The sequence below is a fragment of the Lasioglossum baleicum genome, chromosome 12 (assembly GCF_051020765.1).
Source record: "Lasioglossum baleicum chromosome 12, iyLasBale1, whole genome shotgun sequence".
Classification (NCBI taxonomy): Eukaryota; Metazoa; Arthropoda; class Insecta; order Hymenoptera; family Halictidae; genus Lasioglossum; species Lasioglossum baleicum.
In genome coordinates, this window is record NC_134940.1 from 1909524 (window position 1) to 1930309 (window position 20786).

Genomic DNA, 20786 nt, shown 5'->3' on the forward strand with positions numbered 1-20786 from the left:
AATCAGCCATTGATAGGAGGACATTAGTAACCTGTGTTACGTATGTCAGATGTCTTTACGTTTGTATATTGAAGGATTCAGTCATCTATTATTCCACGACCATTAAAATGTGCACCGTGATCTAATAATATACAATACATACTACATAGTTATCCTGCAAACTTATTAGACAGTTTTATACAAAATGGGGTTATATCTAATTTTTGGTGTTACATAATACACTTTATCGTGTCATTGTTCATTAATGAAACGTTTACAGATTATGATAGTATCTTGACAATATTTTAGCAACATTCAAATTCGTAGCAACAAATTAAAAGTTAAATGCTAAATAGTCGTTATGCGAGTTGAAAATACACCAGTCTGTTTTGTTTTTCATATGAAACTTTAATCTTTAGTGGAAAATTTACTAATTGATTTAATTTGATACAATTTAATAAATCGAAGTGTACATATTTGCAATACAGTATATATATATATATATAATAATGTTTTTATTGCAACAAGAAGTGTTTGCTGAATACAGAGTAAAGTATGCATTCAATTCGTAAATGCATATAATTAAATTGAATGTGTTTCTGAAATTACCCAAAAAATGATTGTTTAAAAAAAATTAAGGCTGTCAATGCGAACCATTATTCTTTTAAAGCAACTTTACTTTATGCAGGGTAACAATACCAAATACGTACAAGGTGTCCGAAAAATTCCCGTAGCGAGTTTTCAGTTAATAGCTAGAGTGCAATACAGGGTGTCACAAAAATTTCGGAGAACTTTGATACACAGAGGTTTCCTTTGTAAAGTTTGTTGCAATGCAGGTGGAAACTTTTTATTTTGCATAAAGATCCGCTGTCTAGTTATGAGTCAGCTTTCAAAGAACTTCTCTGTTTTAAGAAAGTAGGACAATGTTGACTGAATTGCGTATACATACCAGAATGAAACGTGTGATTCGATCGTGTATCTCATAATTGTCACTTGATTGCATCAGCAGATTCAATTGAGATTTTATGTAAAAGAAGAATTTATAGAAATCGAAATGAAATCCGGTGGTCTGTCTTCCTTCGCAGATTCTACAAGTTTTTTTTTCCTTTCATTTTTTACGTCTGCTTGGTCCGATGAGGAAACAGGTTTGGCCATTATGACACAAGAGAAACGGATAAATATAGATCCATTCTCCATAAATTTTGCAGAAGCGATTCTAGAATAAGCCAAAAAGAAACCTCATATTATGTTTGATAGTTGGTTTACTATACAATACATATACGAAAGTCAATTTTTCTACCGAAATCAATCTCTGTAACCTAGCGTCTCGTGTATTTTCTACACCTTAACTAATTCCCTTTATTTTCGAAGGCAAAATTGGCAACTGAAGCGAAAGAGTTGGCACGAGTTCTTGAACAACAAACGCGGAAATAGTCGCGTGCATGACGGCCAGTGGACGGCTTTCCTGGTATATGTATATGTACACGTTAATACTTCTTTTGTCGGCAAACGGCAAATAAGCCATTTTTTTTAATTATAAAAGGAAAGAGCATGTGCATTATATTTAGACAATATTTACTAAGCACAATATTCAAGAATTATAGCGAGTCTTACTCTATGTACTATCCGATTGGCTAGGAAGACTTCTCTGAAGAAATAGCAATGTTCGAACTGATAAATTAGAATCGTCGATGCAAAGATTTAAGATTAGTTTTTTAAGAATTATAACCATGCCAATATCCAACCTGACCCAGACAATGGAACATGATGTATCACTATCTGATTGGCTAGGAAGACTTGAAAGAAAAACACGACATCTCTAGATCTAGATCAAAATGATGGCTTTGCATTCGTGAAACGTGACTTGAACGCCGCGCCGCACAGTGGTGCCAAATGGCCAAAAAGCGGAAAAAAATCTATAAAAACCAAACCATCCAACAAATTTGCTTGAAAATTTGTGGAAAGCATGCCACAGGTACAACGGTTATGTGGCAAGAAAATAAATATTTATTTATTTATTAATTAATTTATTTTTTCATTAAAAATTTTTTTTACTTGTTTTACTGTTCTCCAATTTTGATGAAATTTAAATATGTTATAGATTTCAACATTTTGAACAACTTTTTCCTTTTCCAATATAGGGGGGTCGCTTTTAGTTTTCGAGATATTCGCATATTCGTATGCAGGAACTGACCAGGAGCCGTAAGAGCTGTGTACATACATATGTGTACATACCAAGATTTTCACCACTTTTAACCACTTATACCTCGTGTGTATGTTAATCAATTTCGATGAAATTTTCAGTATATATATAACTAACATAGATCTACTAAACATATATTTTAAATTTTCTATACGGGGACAAATAAAAAAAATTTTTAAACTGCTTTTTTTTACGTAATTGCTATTCTTTCAAAAAATTTTTTGCACGTTATTTAGTAAACAACTGCATTTAATTGATCACAAAAAATCAGATCGTTTGGTAAAAGTTTAGAAAAGTTATCCCGTTTTAAAGAGCGTACACGGATACATGCGACTGACTATAGTTAGAAAAAATTGGTCGCAGAGCCAGGTTCGCAGGAGTTCGCAGCCAAAACCTGGTTGGATATGTACTTTAAAGTGTGTTGCATGATTTGCAACAAGTTTTATCTTGGCGCTTTTTGGCGCAAACAAGTTATGTCAAATTAAACTTTAATTCTACTATTCAAAATAGCTCTTTTTCAATTTGTGTTTTAGATAAATAAATGACACTTACATTAATTAAAGCTACGTTAAATAAATCATCTATTATAAACACAATCAAATTATAATATTGTTCAAGTGTTATAATGTTTTAGATTCTTGTGGCTGCGTTTATACGTAGACGCATTTATAAGCCAAAATCGCAGGTTTCCTTTTTCCAAACTTTCATGTCATATTATTCCTAGAAATAAGTGATACTTATAAAAAATTTTTATTGGTTTAAATACTCCAACTATATAGTAAACGAAATTGCAATGAAAAATCTATGTACCTAACATTCGAAAAATTGATTTTTTTCCCTGCTCGCACCACTGTGCGCCGCGCCGCGCCCCTTCAATTTTCGATCCAAGAAAGCCGAGGTGGAAGGAAAGCTTGACTCGCGTAAATTTAACAGGGACATTCGACATCACGTGGGTGGTAATAGTCCGGCCAACTGACAGCCAGAGTTTCATTCCGCTTCTTTTTTCTCTCCTACGTCTGACGTAGACGTAGCATTCCTTGTTTAACTCGCGTATTTACGCGACAAATATAACCCAGCGACTTTTACGAAAGCGTGACGTATACTCCTTGTTTCCCAGAAGTTCTCAATTCTTAATTGTATCTTGTCAATGTAATCAAATTACACGCTCTTCTTGCTAGACTTTGTGAGGATCTTTATGCAAATTTTATGCAAAGTTTATAATAAAATTTTTTAATCATTTTGCCGAGTTGAAAATAGTGTATCGAAACATGCTTCAATAATTTTCAATTTTCTACTGTTTGAAATTGCAGCCACTCATTTTTCTTATAAATTCATCACATCTACACACACAGTCCTGTGTATACATTCTATTCTTTCTGTAATCATTTTAACAAGTTGAGAACACACAATATATTTATAGTCCTCAATTTTGTTTCAATGTGTCTACTATTTTTTATGTTGCAGCTCCTCAGTTCCAGCATAAATGTGTCAAATCTACAATCTACTTATTACCGTAGCTATTCGCTAATTCGTCATGAATTTCATCTTACCCAATCCAAGAGACGAAACGGCCATTATCAGCTGTGAATAATGATAACCGATAAAGCACCATGAAGAGTCCATACATCCATACAATCGTAAGTCGATAAAAATCTATTACTCGTGTACTTCTATTCAAATAGTTTCACAAGCAACGCTCAACATTAGTTCGAAACAAATGTATAATGCGAATTCTACTCGATAAAGTCGATCATCATCGACATTATTATCTATAGATACTATAATACGTGAAATTCTGCTGCGAGAGGCATGATCAAATTGATCCTTGACGTGCACCTTACATGGTAAAAAGTAAAAAGATTCACGAAGACGGAAAGTGGGGTTTGACCTTCCGTTCGTGTACCAAGAACGGTCGTCTGCTCACTGTATTACGTATGCGGCAAAGAACGTGATTGGATCGCGTCTCTCTCTCCATCATCTCCCTAATTGACAGTTCGCTCTACAGCACCACAAATTGAGATCTTAATTAAATAGAATTCGTATGAATCACAGAACTTTCGTCTCTGCTGTTTCGTTTTTTCACAAATGTTCAATTTTAATTGATATATTAGTTGATTTGTATAGTGAGAATAAATTTATTCAGGAGTCTTTCAACCTTCGCCTTTTTTAAATAATTTGGGACATTAAAACTTTTTTTTTCATTTCGGCGCGGCGCGCGGCGTACACAGCAATATTTTTGAGTGAATGCCGTATAAATGGCATGAATATGAATGTAGGATCACAAATGTCACATGATTTCTAATTTAAAATAGTAAAAATATTTGAAAAATTTAAACATACTATGTATTATACTAAATATGTATAATAGGGAAGAAAATACATTTCTATTTCACTCCAGTTTGTTGCAATTCGGGTAAGAAATTTTTATTTTGAATAAAGATCCGCAGTCTAATTATAATATTATCAATTTCTTTCCACGAAAAAGGTCCCTCATTGATAGAATCGGGAAGAAATTTTATTTTGTGTTATTCTTTTAACGAAGTACATTGCGTTGGACAATGGTGCTCGGACAATGAACAATTTTCATAAGATTCTTGTAAGCAGCAGTAAAGTCAATCATCAAGTTCTATTTCACTGAATTTACGAGGGCAAATATTTGATTATTCTTAACGTGAAATTGAACATTATTATTATTTACAGAAAAACTTTTTCGAGTAGCAGAAAACTAAATCTTTTGTGAAAATTCTTTTTTTAATCATTGTGTGTAGCGTGTACCCTAAATCTTTGCAGGAAAGAGAAAAATGATGAGCAGAAACTTCGAAAACAGAGTGCGAGCGCGAAGAAAATAGTCTCTGAGTCACACTCGTAAAATAAACGGGACGCATATTTAACATACGGGATTTGTGGCGTTCATTTTTGTGCCTGCCCGAATCGAATAGGCCGTTTATTTTGAAACTGGTACGGTGGTGGTACGGTTGCACTTTTTTTTTATCCTTCGGTTTAAATTACACGAAAATGTATACTGTACTGCCGTTGTGTGACAAACAAAAAACACGAGTACATACAATGTTAGAAATATTTTCGACTGTGGATCTTCGTGCAAAATAAAATTTTGTTCGAATCAATTGTGAACAGCAGTGCAGTTGAATGAAAATGCACTTTTTCTTTTAATAATTCCAAGTCGGAATTGTGCAGCAGTGATTTTAAATTATGCAAATTAACATTTTGTTTAAATCAATTGTGAACAGCAGAGATTGAATATAAAAATGCACTTTTTCTTTGAATAATTCCAAGTTGAGAATTGTGCAGCAGTGTTCTGAAATTCTTCCGAGGCCTTTCTCGTATTTCACGTATTCATCTTCCTCGTAAATGCATAAAATTCGCAGTCCAATTACGATATTATCAAAGTAGCACAAAGCAATAATATGCAGCGTATTAAAGTATAATATCACAATTGTTTGTTAAAAATTCGTCAAGTTTTTAACGATTCAATTCAATATACTCGAAAAATTCTAATTTAAACAAAATTTTAAAGATTCGATTGAAATGATGAATTGGAAAACCTACATTCATCAGCAAGCAGGGGAGTATGAATTAAAATTTGAAATATTGTATAAGTGCAGACTCATGCTGCACTTGAAATAAGTGGCTCAAACAGGGATTGGTGTTTTTGTGTGTCCGGCGAGATGAGGCGCCTCCGCTAGTGACACATATATACATATGTATGAAACATAACGACTGCTACTGTTCGTGCATCCTCTTAGAGACGATGAGAGTTTTTTAATGCAGCGAAATTAATTGCTGCAACGCTGGCATGTTGACCACTGCATTCGCAGTAATTCAACGTTAGCTGTCTTCTGCTAGGATCAGCGAATATTTAATGCTCTTCCCTACACATCTTCATACATTACATTATGGTATACATTGCGAGCAGTCTGTCTTCTCCTGTCAATTTTCTATATGCACTTCTAAATAATTAATTTCGCAATAGACAGATAAAAAATATTTCAGTTATTAGTATTTTTGAAATCCTTAAAAGAAGAGAAGAATTTCTACCTGACTCTCCTCCTTGCTTGCAATCGATGTAAACAATTTTTTTGATTTCACATAAAGACCCGCATGCATCTCGTAATACGCTAAATAGAGATTTTCGAAAATATTGTGACACCAGCGAAGCGCGTGTAATACTGTATAAATACAACCTCAAACTGACTTCAGACGTGTTGAATAATTCAAACGCGGATGTGCAACCACTCTTGCTGGTTCTCTCGTATGCATGTATATTCCACGCTGACAGTTTGACATTTCAAATTTGCAGTTCTCTCCGAGGAAACAATTTCCGGGAGAATTATTAGAAAAGAAATTACCATTTTCCATATTTCGCGACAAGCCCACCACGTTTTCATAGTTTGATTTCGCCTCTGTGTTAAGAAATGCTGGCAATTATACTTCTCAGATGCTCCATAAAATTCATTCGAATCCCACCACGTAGCTGCACATAGCATATTTTCTCAGCTACGAATTTTATGCAATTTATGACAACAGTCATCGGCACATCGCATAACGAGCAGTAAACACATTTGTTGTATTGTTTTCCACTCGGTACACAATCACTATGAGAAGTTTTATTTTCCATAAGAATCTGCAGTTTAATTACATGTATCATCGAAAGATGTTATTAAATGGGGCTCTCCCCCCTTTTTGCTTACCTTCGGTTCGTTCGATAAACTACGAACAATTATGAATCCATTGATCTTAATCGCGACTGAACTACCTCTTCGCAGACAGTGAGACAGCGAGAATTAATTGTAGAAGAATCAAGTTTACTTGAATTGGATAATTGCACGAATTAGGATTAATATCGAAAGATCCGAAGCCGGGATCAGCTTGGGAAAGGCGAGGATTGTTTGCTAGTTATGCTAATATGTAGTGTTCAAGTTCTCGGACACTCACCTCGCGAGAAAGGGTAATCCGATATTCACGACCGCGTACACCGTTAGCCTTTTTCGCTTTCGTTTCGTCGGCGATTTTCGCGCGTCGAACGAGTCGTTCGATTAATTAGTCGGAAAGATAGCGCACGTGACACCGTACAGCAGTGTCTGTCCAACACTGACTCGATCCACTTGGCGAATCGCTCGCGTCGCGTCGCAGCACCGGCGCACGCGCATGCGCAAACAGGTTTCCTCGAGTCAGGTGCTCAATTCGTCGATCACGTCAATTTCAAAGGAATCGAGAAACAGTGTGGGCCGGCCTTGTTTGAATCGAACCAACCGTTTTTCTGCATCTCCCGGCTGAGGGATTTATGTTTTTCACTCTAAAATCAATTTCTGATCTCACCGAATCAATTTTATACTCGCGGGGGATATCTTGTTCGAGTTATATGTATAAACCCATTGTTCGTGTCAGAGATTGTTCTCGCAATCAGAAAAATATTGCATACGTATTTGTTTGTTGGCCATAATACATAATACATAATACATAATACACGATCATTTCATTCGTCTCTACGCGACCGAACCAAGCGTCTGCGTCTAGCCAAGTGTGTCGTCCCCGTCGCTACAACGATTCAGACTGCAGACGCATTAAAAACGCATTGAAACAATTGCATCCAGTATAACCATACCCTAATGCCTAACACGGTTTCGTAGAGGTTACACTTTATTCTTAATCGAACGGTACGCTTAATCGCAGATACATATATACATACATGTACAGTGTACAGAGTGTACAGTTACTCGAATTAATATTCGGACGCTCTAAAAAATACGATTTGAACTTTCTTGAGAAACTAGAGCAATTAGTTTACTACAGGATGTGAAAAGAAATTTTTTCAAAAATCGCAATTGATCGGAATTGTAGAAAAAATACTAAAAGTTGCATTTTACTTTTATCATTTGCGTAATGTACACACAGTTTTGATGATAATTTCGAGACGGAATACTGAGATTCTTGATCCGAATACATTATTCCTACCTACGCCATACTTATTTTCCGCCGCCCACGACATCCCTTCTATTCGTTTCCGCTGTGAGAATCGTTATTTATGGTAATAACGATACCTGTACGTCCTCGGACAATTAAATATACTAATATGGTTACCCAGCATTACTCAATGAATTGTGTGAAACCATAAGAAGTAAACCAACAGGGTATTTTAAATTCCGCATACTGTTTACTTAATATGATAAACAATTGCTTCAGTTTAATATACGATAAATGGAATTATTTTACTCAGGTTAGTTGTAAAACACATAACTGACAAAATACATATATATAAACTACATACATAAACAAATACTAGATTCTCAACTTCTCACTCTGACAATGAATATGAAATAATAGTTTACGCCTGTGTTTATTTAAGAATGATTCATTCTTAATCTGGAATTTGTTACATTTAAATATACTTATTGTTAGTTAAATAAAATGTAGTAAATGTAATATTTAATATTTTAGCTTGGCTTATATTGTTAGCATAAAGAAGTTACACGAATTACAGAATTATACATTAATTAACAGGAATGGTGTTTTAATGTAAAATATTGTATATTTTATGTTCCATAATGTGTATCCATATTCCATACAACCTGACAGTGAAACAAATGCACAAATGCACATGTTACAAACACATAAATGATATGGAATCGATGATGGTTATGTTATGAAACGTCTTACCAGGAACAAAAAATATTTCGATGAAATATGAATATTTATGAAATCCTGCATGCGCGCAACCTTATTTCCATCGTTACGCAATTTTATAAACTCGCACCAAAACACACGAGAATCTCCTCGGTAGCTTTCTGCACCGACGCGACGAGATCATGTCGATGGTTTCTTCTGTTTCTTACTCCAGCCAGAATACATCCTAGAGGGCGTAAGGAAACACCGTAGCTCCGATTGAACTCTTGATCGTTAGTAGCCAAATGCGCAGACTCTTAACAAAACGCGGCAAAATTTGAATTCACGTTTACCCAGTGTTTTTTCATATAAAACAGGATTTTTAAGTTACAGTGAAATAAAAATGAATATAATTATTTATAAGTTTATTTAACTCGTTAAACATTACAATTTGCATTACAGTCGACAGTACAAATTCTATTGCGTAGAATGCAGTGTCTCGCAGATAAATGTACTACTTTTTTAAAATGTTATAAATGCTTGACAATAACACTTCTGCCTAGAAGTTTGCATTTTAACTAACACTTAATATGTAGTACAGCTTCTTGAAAGCAGCAGATAAGTACATAATTATTTTGTTTTCAAGAATTCTTCCAACATCAATCCGTTTTAAATCTCTCCACGTAATATTAAAAACGCATACAATGAATGAATAATTCAATCATAGTTCAATCATACAATTAATTATTCATATTCATTGTTTGTTGTAGCGCGTTTCGCAGCTGAAGCCTGTTAACGTATCATTTTCAATTGAACGTGAACATTGAGTATTTCATGTAGAGATTAAGAGCGATGGCGTATGTCGTATATATAATCTTCAAAATGTGTCATTTGTATACGAAACATCAATCTCGATGAACACTGCTGACACCGAGTAATCATACATATGTATATTTAATAGAACAATTGTTCCTTCTCACAATCAGATCAATTTTCTCTCTATATTCGTCTTTAAACCCTAACAAGGTTTACAGCAACCCACTACGAAATTTTCATCGTCGATTATACGATATTGTTGATTTTTGTAAGTGGTAAAGTCTTTCTCGCGCATCTGGTTACAATGGTCGTAGATTTTCCTAATCACTGGCGGTAAACTTGGGACATTCACACTCGCAGCAATTTCATCATAATATGCCCACTGTCTTTCCTTCAGCTTGATGATATGTCGTAACTAAAAAAACATAAAAGATCGTGAAAAATTGCAATTTTCACCATCTTTAAACTTTATCTTTAAAATCAGTTCGGAATATGTTTAATTCACACAGATCTACGAAACGTAATATTTACATTCCCAATATTTTTGTGACCTACTGTATTAGTTAGCGATAAATTGAATACGTACAGGTATTCCTTGATTAATCAGAGCTGTCTTCTCAGCCTCGTATTCCTCGCGCATCTGGTCTGGGGATGGTAAGCGAACGCGGCCTTCTAGAATTCCAAGGATGTATTGAGCCTGTAGATGGAACATCGGGAACGGTATTACAATGCCCGGTAGCCCCATCACGAACAAATTATGGTAATCCATGTGGACTAAATGTTTGTAAATGGGTTCAACGTGATTTTCGTCCGTACGCATCTCAACTTTGGTTGACATAAAGGGATACGTGAACTCGTACCCTGCAAGCACAAAAGTCGACATATCTCATAAAAACGGTCCATGATAGAAACCAGAATCGTCGTACCGAGGCCGCGCGAGGGTTCAATTTACGAATGACGTATACGAAAGTCATTAATAGAATTGTTTATAAAAAATCAGGTTGTTTGGTAGAATTACAAAAAAGTTATTCATTTTTTAGACTCGCCGTGTACGAGTATAGTTTATCAAGTTCTTTGTTCCTTTACCGGTGCAATATATGAAGTTGTCTGCTTCAGCCGTGGAACCGTCGCCGAAGATGAATTTCTTTCCTTGGATAGATTGTACTCCAGGCCTCTGTTCCACGTTTTTCAACATTCTCGAGTCAACTGGCTCCGGTAAATTGTGACTTAAGTACACCTACAATCAAATCAGTGGGACCATCATGCGAAAGAAGATGAACATACCCAACTGTGATGATATAACTTGAGTTCTTTTTCGAGATTTTGTTTCTCTCTTTTTACGAGAATTGCGAGAAAACTAGTAAATTCAATGTTGTAATTTTCATAATGCGACACATACCAGTATTACCAGTCACTTTTAGTGTGCTCGGTTCACTGTTTATTACATTGTTTCTTTATTTTTATCGGCGAGTTTATGTACTGAAACGTTATTAATGGAAACATTAACGAGATTTAGCGGAATTTCTTTGCCGATACCTTTTCCGCGTATTGCGAGACCTCTATCGCAATGTCGATGCCAGACCAGGATGCGCCGAGGATGCAAACAGTTTTCCTAGCGTACACTTCCGGTGTTCTGTACTGATGGCTGTGTATTTGACCTCCGGGGAATGTTTCGATGCCTGGGATACGGGGAATGTGACCCAGTGTGTAATGACCATTGCACAATACCACGGCGTCAAATGTTTTCGTGGTTTCCACTTTGGCTCGAAGGTCCTCGTAAGTGACCATCCATATTGTCTGCCCGTTTCGCAAGGTTTCTGGCTTCACGAGTTTCACAACGGTGTTTAGCTGAAAGAGCCAACTATTATTTTATAATAAAAATTCAGACCTTTGAAATCGCGACTAGAGCAAAGTGAAGTCGAGCCGAGTTATACCTTTATATAGGGATGCAGGTTGAAATGTTTCGCGTAATCGCACAGGTACTCTCGAATCACAGAATGATGAACAAAGGACGAACCAACGTCGTGTTTCATTGGAAAGTCTGGTATCTGCATTATTTCGCGGGGAAGATTTGTTCTGCAATGTTCCACGATCGATTTGTACATACTACTGTATACCATATAATATGCTACAGAAATGGTTTTTGATTTATAATTATTAGACTGCGCGGATTTTATGCATTTATGACAAAAATAGGCGGATGTAATCTAAAACAGTAAAAAAACATTAACACAAGTTAACAACATCTTCTATATGTTACTTTCAATTTGTTAAAATCGTTGAAGATGGAAACAAATTTTTGTGTAGTTTCTATGTGTTGTAATTTCTAATTAACGAAGAAAATTTTTATCTATCTACATAATAGCATAAAAAGATCCGCGGTCTAATAATTATTGATAATTATTATTATTCGCTTGTAGCAAAAATTGGATCAAACGTGAAATAATAGAGAAATTTAAAATATCATTCAAAGTAGGTACTGTTGTACTTATGTATTATCTTCAGTTGACAAGCTACAAATATCCGTGTAGTTTCTGTCTCTTTTGTAACTGACGCAGATTATTTTTATTTTACATAAAAATCCACAGTCTAATAATTAACATCAATTTTCAAAATGGTACGATTGATACTTCTTTATTGTATACATATGTACCGCCTAATCGAACTGCCGCCGCCGCGCCGCCGCGCCGACAACGATCGAAACGACTGTGTTGTGACTGTGTCTCAAACAGTGTATGTATTGCGTGTCAGCTAAGTTTATCACGACAGACTAGACACAGATTAGGATACAACTACCGCCATTATCATACGAATGACGTGAAAACTAAGATGTTTCAAGGGCTATTGTCTTCGTCGGCGATACGTAGGAGAATTGTGAAAGGCGTTTACATATTAGCAATACGAATCGATGAAAATATTTTGCTGTTTTGAACATTGAACAACTTGGAATGAAAATAACTTGTGAAATGTATCTCGTACTATTGTGTCACTCGGTTAAGAATACTGTTCCTAGCCAGGAACTCCATGTTACCATATGCCGAAGAAAAATTATTACATATACATACCTATACACTTACTGCATGTACTTTTCGACTTACTGGTACTTTTATTGAAACTTTAAACACTACGTATTGTGAATTTGATATTTAAAATTTATTACTTTTTGCTACATTAAGCTACTGGAAACAATCAATTTTGACAGTTGCTCTGAAAATAATACAATTAACAAAAAGTTTACAGGACCACTACTGCATGTATATGAAATACGATTAACAGCAAATGAGCATAGAATACTCTAAATACCGTAAATAAGATTTGTTTCTATCTTTTATATTTAAAATTTGTAAATTAAAATATTAAAGTGCAAACGTCTCGTCGGTATTCCTCGTTGTGAAATATGTGACCTAAATACCTAATATAATTAAAGATCGCCGGTTGGCAAAGCGGTTAATGCGTTGGACTACTTTTAATATAACTAATTGTATTTTATTCTGTAATACTTTTGACTATATAAATGTCTATATGGGTTGGATGCGTCACTGTTTTCGTCGGTAACAACAACATCGATGACGTTATTATCTATTGTATTTAATAACCCATTCGAATCACTAAACTGTCTAACAAATGCAACGTCGTTATATGTGTATAATTTTTACCTGATACAACTTTTTCTGCTAAACACATATCATGTATACCGCAAAGTCCATTTAAACACAATTTGGCGAAATTGCCTGGAGATAGGAGAGAGATCAGAGGTTGGGAGAAACTGTGTGTTGAAATCGTTTGAATCAGGTTTTAACCAGCCGCTCTCGCTGCACCTTGTCCTTGCGCAATATATATTTATACAGAAGTACTTAAAAGTTTTACAAGTACACGAACCAATCACAGCGCGGCTACAGCAGACTGATTCCCGCTGGACCAATACCAACACCACATTCAGCGGGACCTGCCGCGCCGCGCCGCGCGCCGTCTCTGTCTGTTCTTACCGTGCTAAGATCGGTCCGTGTTTTTCGTTAATAACTCCTGAGTAAAGTCACGAAGAACATCTCGTAAAGGAAAAAATGACTTCGAATGATATCAGGAATCACCCTTTCAAGGAAGTTCAACATTTTTAGGACACCTTATACTGAAAGAAATTTACACTGACCTCAAGTTCTTGTACATGCTGCTGTGAACTGGTAATCCATTTTTGTCGACGTCGATTTCGTCGGTGTAGACCCATGTTCCACCGATTTGATCGGTTTGCTCGAATAAAGTGAGACTGTAAGTGTCCAACTTGGTAGCTGTGTGGCGAGCCACCACCAATCCAGCGACACCGCCGCCGATTATGGCGATTCTAGTCTTGCTACTTGGCATAGTAACTGCGAAAAATTCCGCGAAATCTGTCGTGAAAGAAAAAGTAGTAGTCAGTCATTTAATGTCAGCTATCGACCACTTTAACCCTTTGTAGCATCTACGAAATTTTATGAAACACTCGAGTATTGTACGGGATATTATATCAATTTTATATTGATACAAAGAAAAAAATTGATATCGAATGGAATTATTCTAGTTCGGAAGAAATGTTTAATTTTCGAGTTAAAGTAGCTTCGAATGCAAAGGGTTAAATTTTCATCCATTAATTAGTTTTATACCCGCAGGCAACATATTGGGTTGGGGACAAAGTTTCTTCGTATTTTTTTAATGCAGAAATGAATCAAGTTTCTTCCATATTTTAAATCAAGTTTATTCAATCAAGTAGGTGCCGAGTTTAGAATTCTTAATCTGGCGACTGTGGATATAACGCGAACGACTTCAAATTACATACCTACTTGAAATCGGATTGGAACAGCCTTGCCAAATTTATCAGGTTTCGGCCTGTATACAATGTACTATGTACTAGAGACGGCCCTGCTGAAACTGGTTGTAGGCGTAGGATATATATGTACACGGTACATAGTTATTGAATAAAACGTGTTCACATTCTCGTCTATTACGAACAGGTGATACAGGTGTTTAAACGAGAAAACTAATCAAGAATTATATCACCGGAATTTCTTGTAAAGACTCGAGGCAGACCGCTACTTTTAAGGAAAGTTAATAACATCATGAAAATGATTAGGATCGTTCTTTTTCCGCTTATTCCTTTCTAATATAAGCAAGTTCTTTATATTTTTAAAACAGTCAGCAATTTAATAGACATACGGAATATAATTACACTAAATCGCCCTATACGTATAGGTATAGTTATAGTTGTGTGTGGTCTTCCTGATAGTAATCATTTTTTCTAATAAAAAAGATTATTAATTTCTTAATAAACTTTTAAAGAATATACATACAAGGTGTTCCCGGTAACATATGGGTGAAATTTTGAAAGGTCCTGTTATGTGTGTGATCATAAAAAAGAAATCAAAAGTAACGAAATTCTTTTAACTGTTGTTTTTTAATTGTTCATGCAAAATCTATATCTGAAATATATAGCGATGCATAAATTAAATTAGTTTAAGCACGACGAGTATTGTACCATAAAGAAAATAGACACAGCGAAATTAGGATTGTTAGATCGCGTGTAACGTTTATCACCAAAATCTTAAATTAGAGAATACTATGGAACATAACATAAGTACTGTTTATTAGAAAATACAATAGAATTCCTAGTAATATGATTGAAAATTATACATATCAAAAATTAGTGCTCGATGAATAGATGAATGTATAAAGTGTAAACAATATTTACCATATATGTACGTGTAAATTATGCAAACAGCATTATCGGCATTATCGCATCTAACAGACTAGCGTCGCACAGTGAAGTGCTACATTTTTTTGTTTAAAAAGATGACGCTGCCGTATCAGAATAAGATTCTACCAATTTAGTTGACTTATCTGTATGAAAGAATTGGTATTACATAATTTGGTAATCCAAGTATATGTTTTCAACCTTTCCGAATAAATAAACTTCTGTTCTGATTAGTAATCAATAGACTGCGAATTTTTATGCATTTATGACTTATAAAATTTTCAAAAAATGCTGAAGTATTAAATTCAGCAGTGTATTTAGTACGATTTTTATCTTTATTTTGGATCTGCAAATGTGCTATTACCAATAAAAATAGAATTTCATTTCGCACCAATTCCTTCAAATTTATAAACATCCGCAGTCTAAAGTATATCCAACGAGAGAGTAACCCCGCGGAAAGACCAGTTTTCCTTCGCCTATGCGCATCTTTGCCATAATTGGTTCAAGAAAGTGGGGAGCGGAGTGTGATTCAACTTCTTTAGTAATCAATTGTATATTTAAGCATTAAAGTAAACGTAGAATGAATACCAATTTTTCGTTTCTTCATGAAATTATTACAGGCAAAGTAATCGTAATTATCCTATTATGCGTAGAAATTATGATAATTCGTGGCTGTTCCTTTTATTTTCCATTGACAAAACAACCAAGGAACAATCAAGTCTGAAAAACAATGCCCGCACCATTTCCTATGTGCTTTACTGCACATTCCAGGTGAATCGACAAATTCAATAACAAATTTTGATTTGAAATAAAGTTGCGATTTGAATTTTACAATTTGTGTTTTAAGTAAAACAAAATGATAATTAGGCTGCGGATCTTTATGCGTTTATATGTAGTAAAATTGAGTAGATGAAATTCAATTCTTTTTGCGAGTAGATCATTTGAGTAGATCTCTATTAACATCTCTCATTAAGGGAAGAAATACCATTGAATTTAGTTTGTATTTGTTGCAATCGATGCAGACAATTTTTATTTTGCATAAAGATACGTAGTTTAATGTTAATATTTATAATAAAGAATGTTACATACATCTCAAGCAGGATACCGCAGACGTTGATCTCGGCTGGCTCTCTGTCTCTACCGCGGAAGTTGTTCCGATGCGGTTAAATAGACATAAACGTACGAAACCCGAACACTCGAAACTCGTCGAATACTGTAAATTAAAAGTACTCTACCCCCAATACACTTGGTGACTTTCTCTTTGTTTCTCGTTGAAAACTGTGAAAATAGTATATGATAATCAGGTTATATCGTTGCAACTAAGTCGAAGACCACTCTGTGCACGATGCAGAAGAAACTAATCCTGGAGTGACACACTAGTAGTCGGAAGTTGGATTAAGACTGTCCATCCGAAAGCGAACTGTCTGTTGCAACGTCTGTGTGTGGCTAGTTTCCCCTCCGATCAGTGGCTTACGTAAATGCGGGAAATGTTTCTTTGCCTACGAACGCGGTCGCCACAATTCGTGATGAAAACAAGTCGACAGAGAAGATATTTCTTGTCACACCGACATGATATGACACCAAGACCAAAACTCGAATCAAGCTGTTCATTCTGCCTGCAAACGAATTCAATGCTACTACATTTACGTTAACCCCCTTCGGATCAAAATGATACTTTAGAGCTAAACACCGGAAAATTTCTATGTAGGCTAATGCGATGATAGTGTTAGACTGCGGATGTGTATAAAATTTCTGTCAAATTTTATCAACTCCAGCATTTTATGAACATTTTCAGAAGCCATAAATGCATAAAGATCCGCAGTCTATTGATTATACATATTATATGTATTACGAAAATGAATAGAATTTTACTTGTTTCGAAAGGTTGAAAAAATCAAAAAATTATACGAATGCGACGTCGAAAGCAAAATAAAGTGTTGAGTTTCAAATGAAGTAACTCGAGCTTATCGAAATTAGTTTCAATCGGTTCTTTAGTCGGAACATTTGCGATTCAATTCTTGTCGACTAATTGTAAGAGCGTTCAAATTTCTTTCTGACGAAATCGCGGCAAGCCTAAAGTCAGCGTCGCTGTCGCTGCTTCGCGTTGTATGTATACTGTATACATATGTATATGCGATTGCATACAAAGTGTCACGTGGTACACGAATGCACGTGCTTCTCGTTTATCGCGTGGACGCGCTTATTTAAATGACTCAAAATGAGACTCGAGATAACTACTCAAGATGCAATGAAATTTCATAATCTCATAATTTCCAAAATGCATCAGATGTCGAAGAAACTCTCCGTACCACCATTTTCTATTTGATTTCTGTCCATTAACACAATGATTGAACAATTTCAGTTACTTGAACTAATTGAACTACTCCTCTAGTTTGCGATGTATGTAGTAACATTAGTATTGATCTGGTTAATGTCTAACTAATGTTGGGGAACGTACTCGCGGTGCAACAATTATTAGATAGAATTTTTCGCGCCAATTCCATTCACCATGTGACTGTATTACATAATCTTCGGTGTTAGTTAATGTGCGAGTCGCAGCAACTTCATGGATCATTAAAAACGAAATACCGACTTGCAATCGCCCTGTGTTGCAACGCGAATGAAATGAACCTTAAACTTTTCCTGTCCACATTCTAGAAACGGCACATACATACGTGATACATACTACGAAAAGTAAACCTGTAAATAAAGGAAACATAATAAATAAACAATGTCAATAAAATGTTCTCCATTGCACACTTATATGTGTCTCCCCTGTGTTGTATCGATAGCTATTAGCTATCGTTTAAAATAACCTCTCAATTAAAAAACCATCTTTGTAGAAAGTTTATGCCCACAAAATGGCCAACTTTCAACGCTAAACCTACCGAGCCTTGAAAGTAACTGGTACATGTTCCCTTATATGTATGTATAAATTACAAGTTTGATTTTATTCAGACTTTGTACGTGCTCCTATTGTAATACGTGGCTCTACTAGAGCTATCTATACACTCGTATCTTATGAAATATAATTTTTATTATTTCAATAATTATGAAATAAACCAAAATCTGGAAACAGTGATTTTGACCGGTGATTCGGTGATTCGGTGATGGTAGGTTTAGTGTTAAATGTGGCTGTGTCTTTTTCAGAAGACTGTATATTTCAAAGTGTGTATCTGTTATTAAAGATCAGCAGTACTACATATTTCAGCTGACAAGTGAAATATCGATTATTTCTTAATACGCGTGAGATAGAAAATTCCTTTTACGACTGAAGAAAGAAAATAACAGTTAATGCGTCTAATCATTAGCCAGTGTTTTGTAATTCTTCTCTTCTACCGTTTCTCAATGATTCCATTTATCACTATATGTTATTGCCCAATCCCGTTTCTCTGTAGAACACCTAATGTTTAGCTGTTTCTTGCACAATCGATTTAGAACATGTCTTTACACCCTGTACATATTTGTTGTCATCTTCGACGTACGATAAGAAACTAATGTACGCGCGAATCCCCGTGCTACACTTTCTACTACAAGTGGCAATATCGCGAAATGAATGATAGAAACTGAGAAAAAAATAAGCAATAAACGTTGAATTACTGCTTCTCCGCTCTGAATACGTTACTAAGACGCTAATAACGGTTATTTATGGTGGTATTATTGTTACCTATTTCAGTCAACTCGTTAAAAATTAGACTGATGAATCGACGGATCATGGCGGATTGAAATTCATTTATCTGCAGCCCTTACGTACGACGCGACGTGTTGTTGCAACCGAAACAAGTTGCATATGTTCATTAGAAGAATCTGAAAATTAAGTGAAACATATGTCTGTTGCTGCATTGTTTCAAAATTGAATCACTTTCAACAAATCTGTGTTGAACTATATATGTATTCCGAAAGATTCCTTATCAGATTAGATTAAAATATCATGTTTTTCCTATCCACAAGCATAAAAATAGATAAATAGTTGCTCATTTTTACTCAATTATATCCGAATAATCAGCTTGTCTTCCCTTATCGAGGATTTATTTCATCCGCAATTAAGCACGCTTCAACACTTTCCCTAATTAGTATGTATCTGGCGAAGATAAGGAGACAGCTGAGACGAAATTATGTAGCTGCCCTATCTAAAAGTCTAGAGAAGGATTATTATAAATGATTTATAAGTTATTTTCATTTTTTCGGTAGTTTTTCGGTAGACGTCCTGATCAAAAAAGGGTGCTCTTGTACGAATGCTGCATTTATAGTGTATGCTTCCATGTTCTTACGATGAATATCACCCTGGCTCGTGTCATACTAGCATGTAATTAATACAGAGAGAGAATTTTCAATAATAAACTAAATTTACCGTTCTGTATTATTTTTATGTTCGATTTATTTCCCAACGCCGACAAATTTAGATAGGTATCAATTTCAAGAAAAAAATATCGAAAGCGGGACTCAAACCAGCAACCTACCGATTACTATTATTTCTCGCTGCGTCCTCGGCTACTCATCTTCTTGTTAGCCTTTTATCGCGAACTCCTTATGAATGCGTAAACCGATTTTCAAATGCAATTTTCTCGGAAAATCTTGAGAAGCGCGCGCTACTGCGCTACATTTGGAGAAGACATCTTCGAATACTGCAAGTTTCAGAAAAATCCGTGTCCCATCGACCGTGGTGGCATCCCCTTGTAAGTGGCGATGACATGTGATATGTGTGGTACATCCAAAGTGGAGAAGTGTGAATTCGTCTTTACTGTAGCCTTCGAAACGATGTGTTCACACTGCGATTTCAATACTCTCTACGACTTCGACTCGCAAAACAGCGAACAGTCATTCCGTCATTTAGAAACGGGAACAGAATATCAAACCGACGCGACGCGACGAGGTGCGTTTGATCTTTTTGTTATTAGAATGTGACAGAGGAATTTTGCGCTTGATAGAATTCTGCGAAAACGTGATATTCGCACCGAATGTTCGAGCGCTAAAAAAACTTTGTGTAAGGGATGAACGATCTCGACGTCGAGGATTACGAACGAACCTTCGATTCCTGAATTTTTATGATTGCACGTTCAATTGATTGGTAAAAGAAAACGCCGTTGGAGAGATTCCGATTCAAGGTAAAGCAGTATTTCATTCGAAATAACAAACTCTCTTGCTCGTGTAATTTAATGTTTGATGATCGGGAAGAGACATTGTCGCATGAAAGAGGAATGCGCCGCATGGTGTTGTTACAGTAATTCGGTAATATTGCCAATAAAAATTGTCATGGGAGCCGCTGGACCGTACTTACCCCTCTCCACCCTTTAAACTCTTCCCGATCATACAGGGAAATAGAGTAATGAATGAAACAAACACAATAGTATCGGAGTCGTGTAATTGAACCGTTGGTACAGTTTCACGAGTTTCGATCGTCACGATTAAATGGCTTCATTCGGGCAAGCTGTCAAAGTTTAACATCAA

The 20786-nt window shown here is 35.5% G+C and overlaps 2 protein-coding genes across 8 annotated transcripts in view; one reads left to right on the forward strand and one right to left on the reverse strand.

Annotated features, from left to right (window-relative positions):
• The window catches only part of LOC143214464 (uncharacterized), a 40401-nt gene that overhangs the window by 15906 nt on the left and 3709 nt on the right, over positions 1–20786 (forward strand). For 2 of the 3 annotated variants that reach the window (XM_076435566.1, XM_076435568.1), the window contains exons 2-3: positions 3647–3819; positions 20267–20443. The gene's annotated coding sequence lies outside the window, so the exon portion shown is untranslated. The remainder of the gene's footprint in view (positions 1–3646; positions 3820–20266; positions 20444–20786) is intronic. The other variant, XM_076435567.1, reaches the window with a different exon arrangement.
• Positions 9221–16780, reverse strand: LOC143214463 (uncharacterized). Of its 5 annotated transcripts, XM_076435563.1 has the most exons (8): positions 16428–16780; positions 14427–14518; positions 13767–14001; positions 11554–11695; positions 11156–11467; positions 10706–10856; positions 10206–10480; positions 9222–10034 (listed from the first exon to the last, which is right to left on the reverse strand). In XM_076435563.1, exons 3-8 carry the CDS (start codon positions 13973–13975, stop codon positions 9822–9824), a joined length of 1302 nt encoding a protein of 433 aa, XP_076291678.1. In that variant the 5' UTR covers positions 13976–14001; positions 14427–14518; positions 16428–16780; the 3' UTR covers positions 9222–9821. The 5 variants fall into 5 exon arrangements, with proteins under 5 accessions (XP_076291679.1, XP_076291680.1, XP_076291678.1 ...); XM_076435560.1 differs by lacking the exon at positions 14427–14518 and having other exon boundaries at positions 16428–16779; XM_076435561.1 differs by lacking the exon at positions 16428–16780 and having other exon boundaries at positions 14427–14682.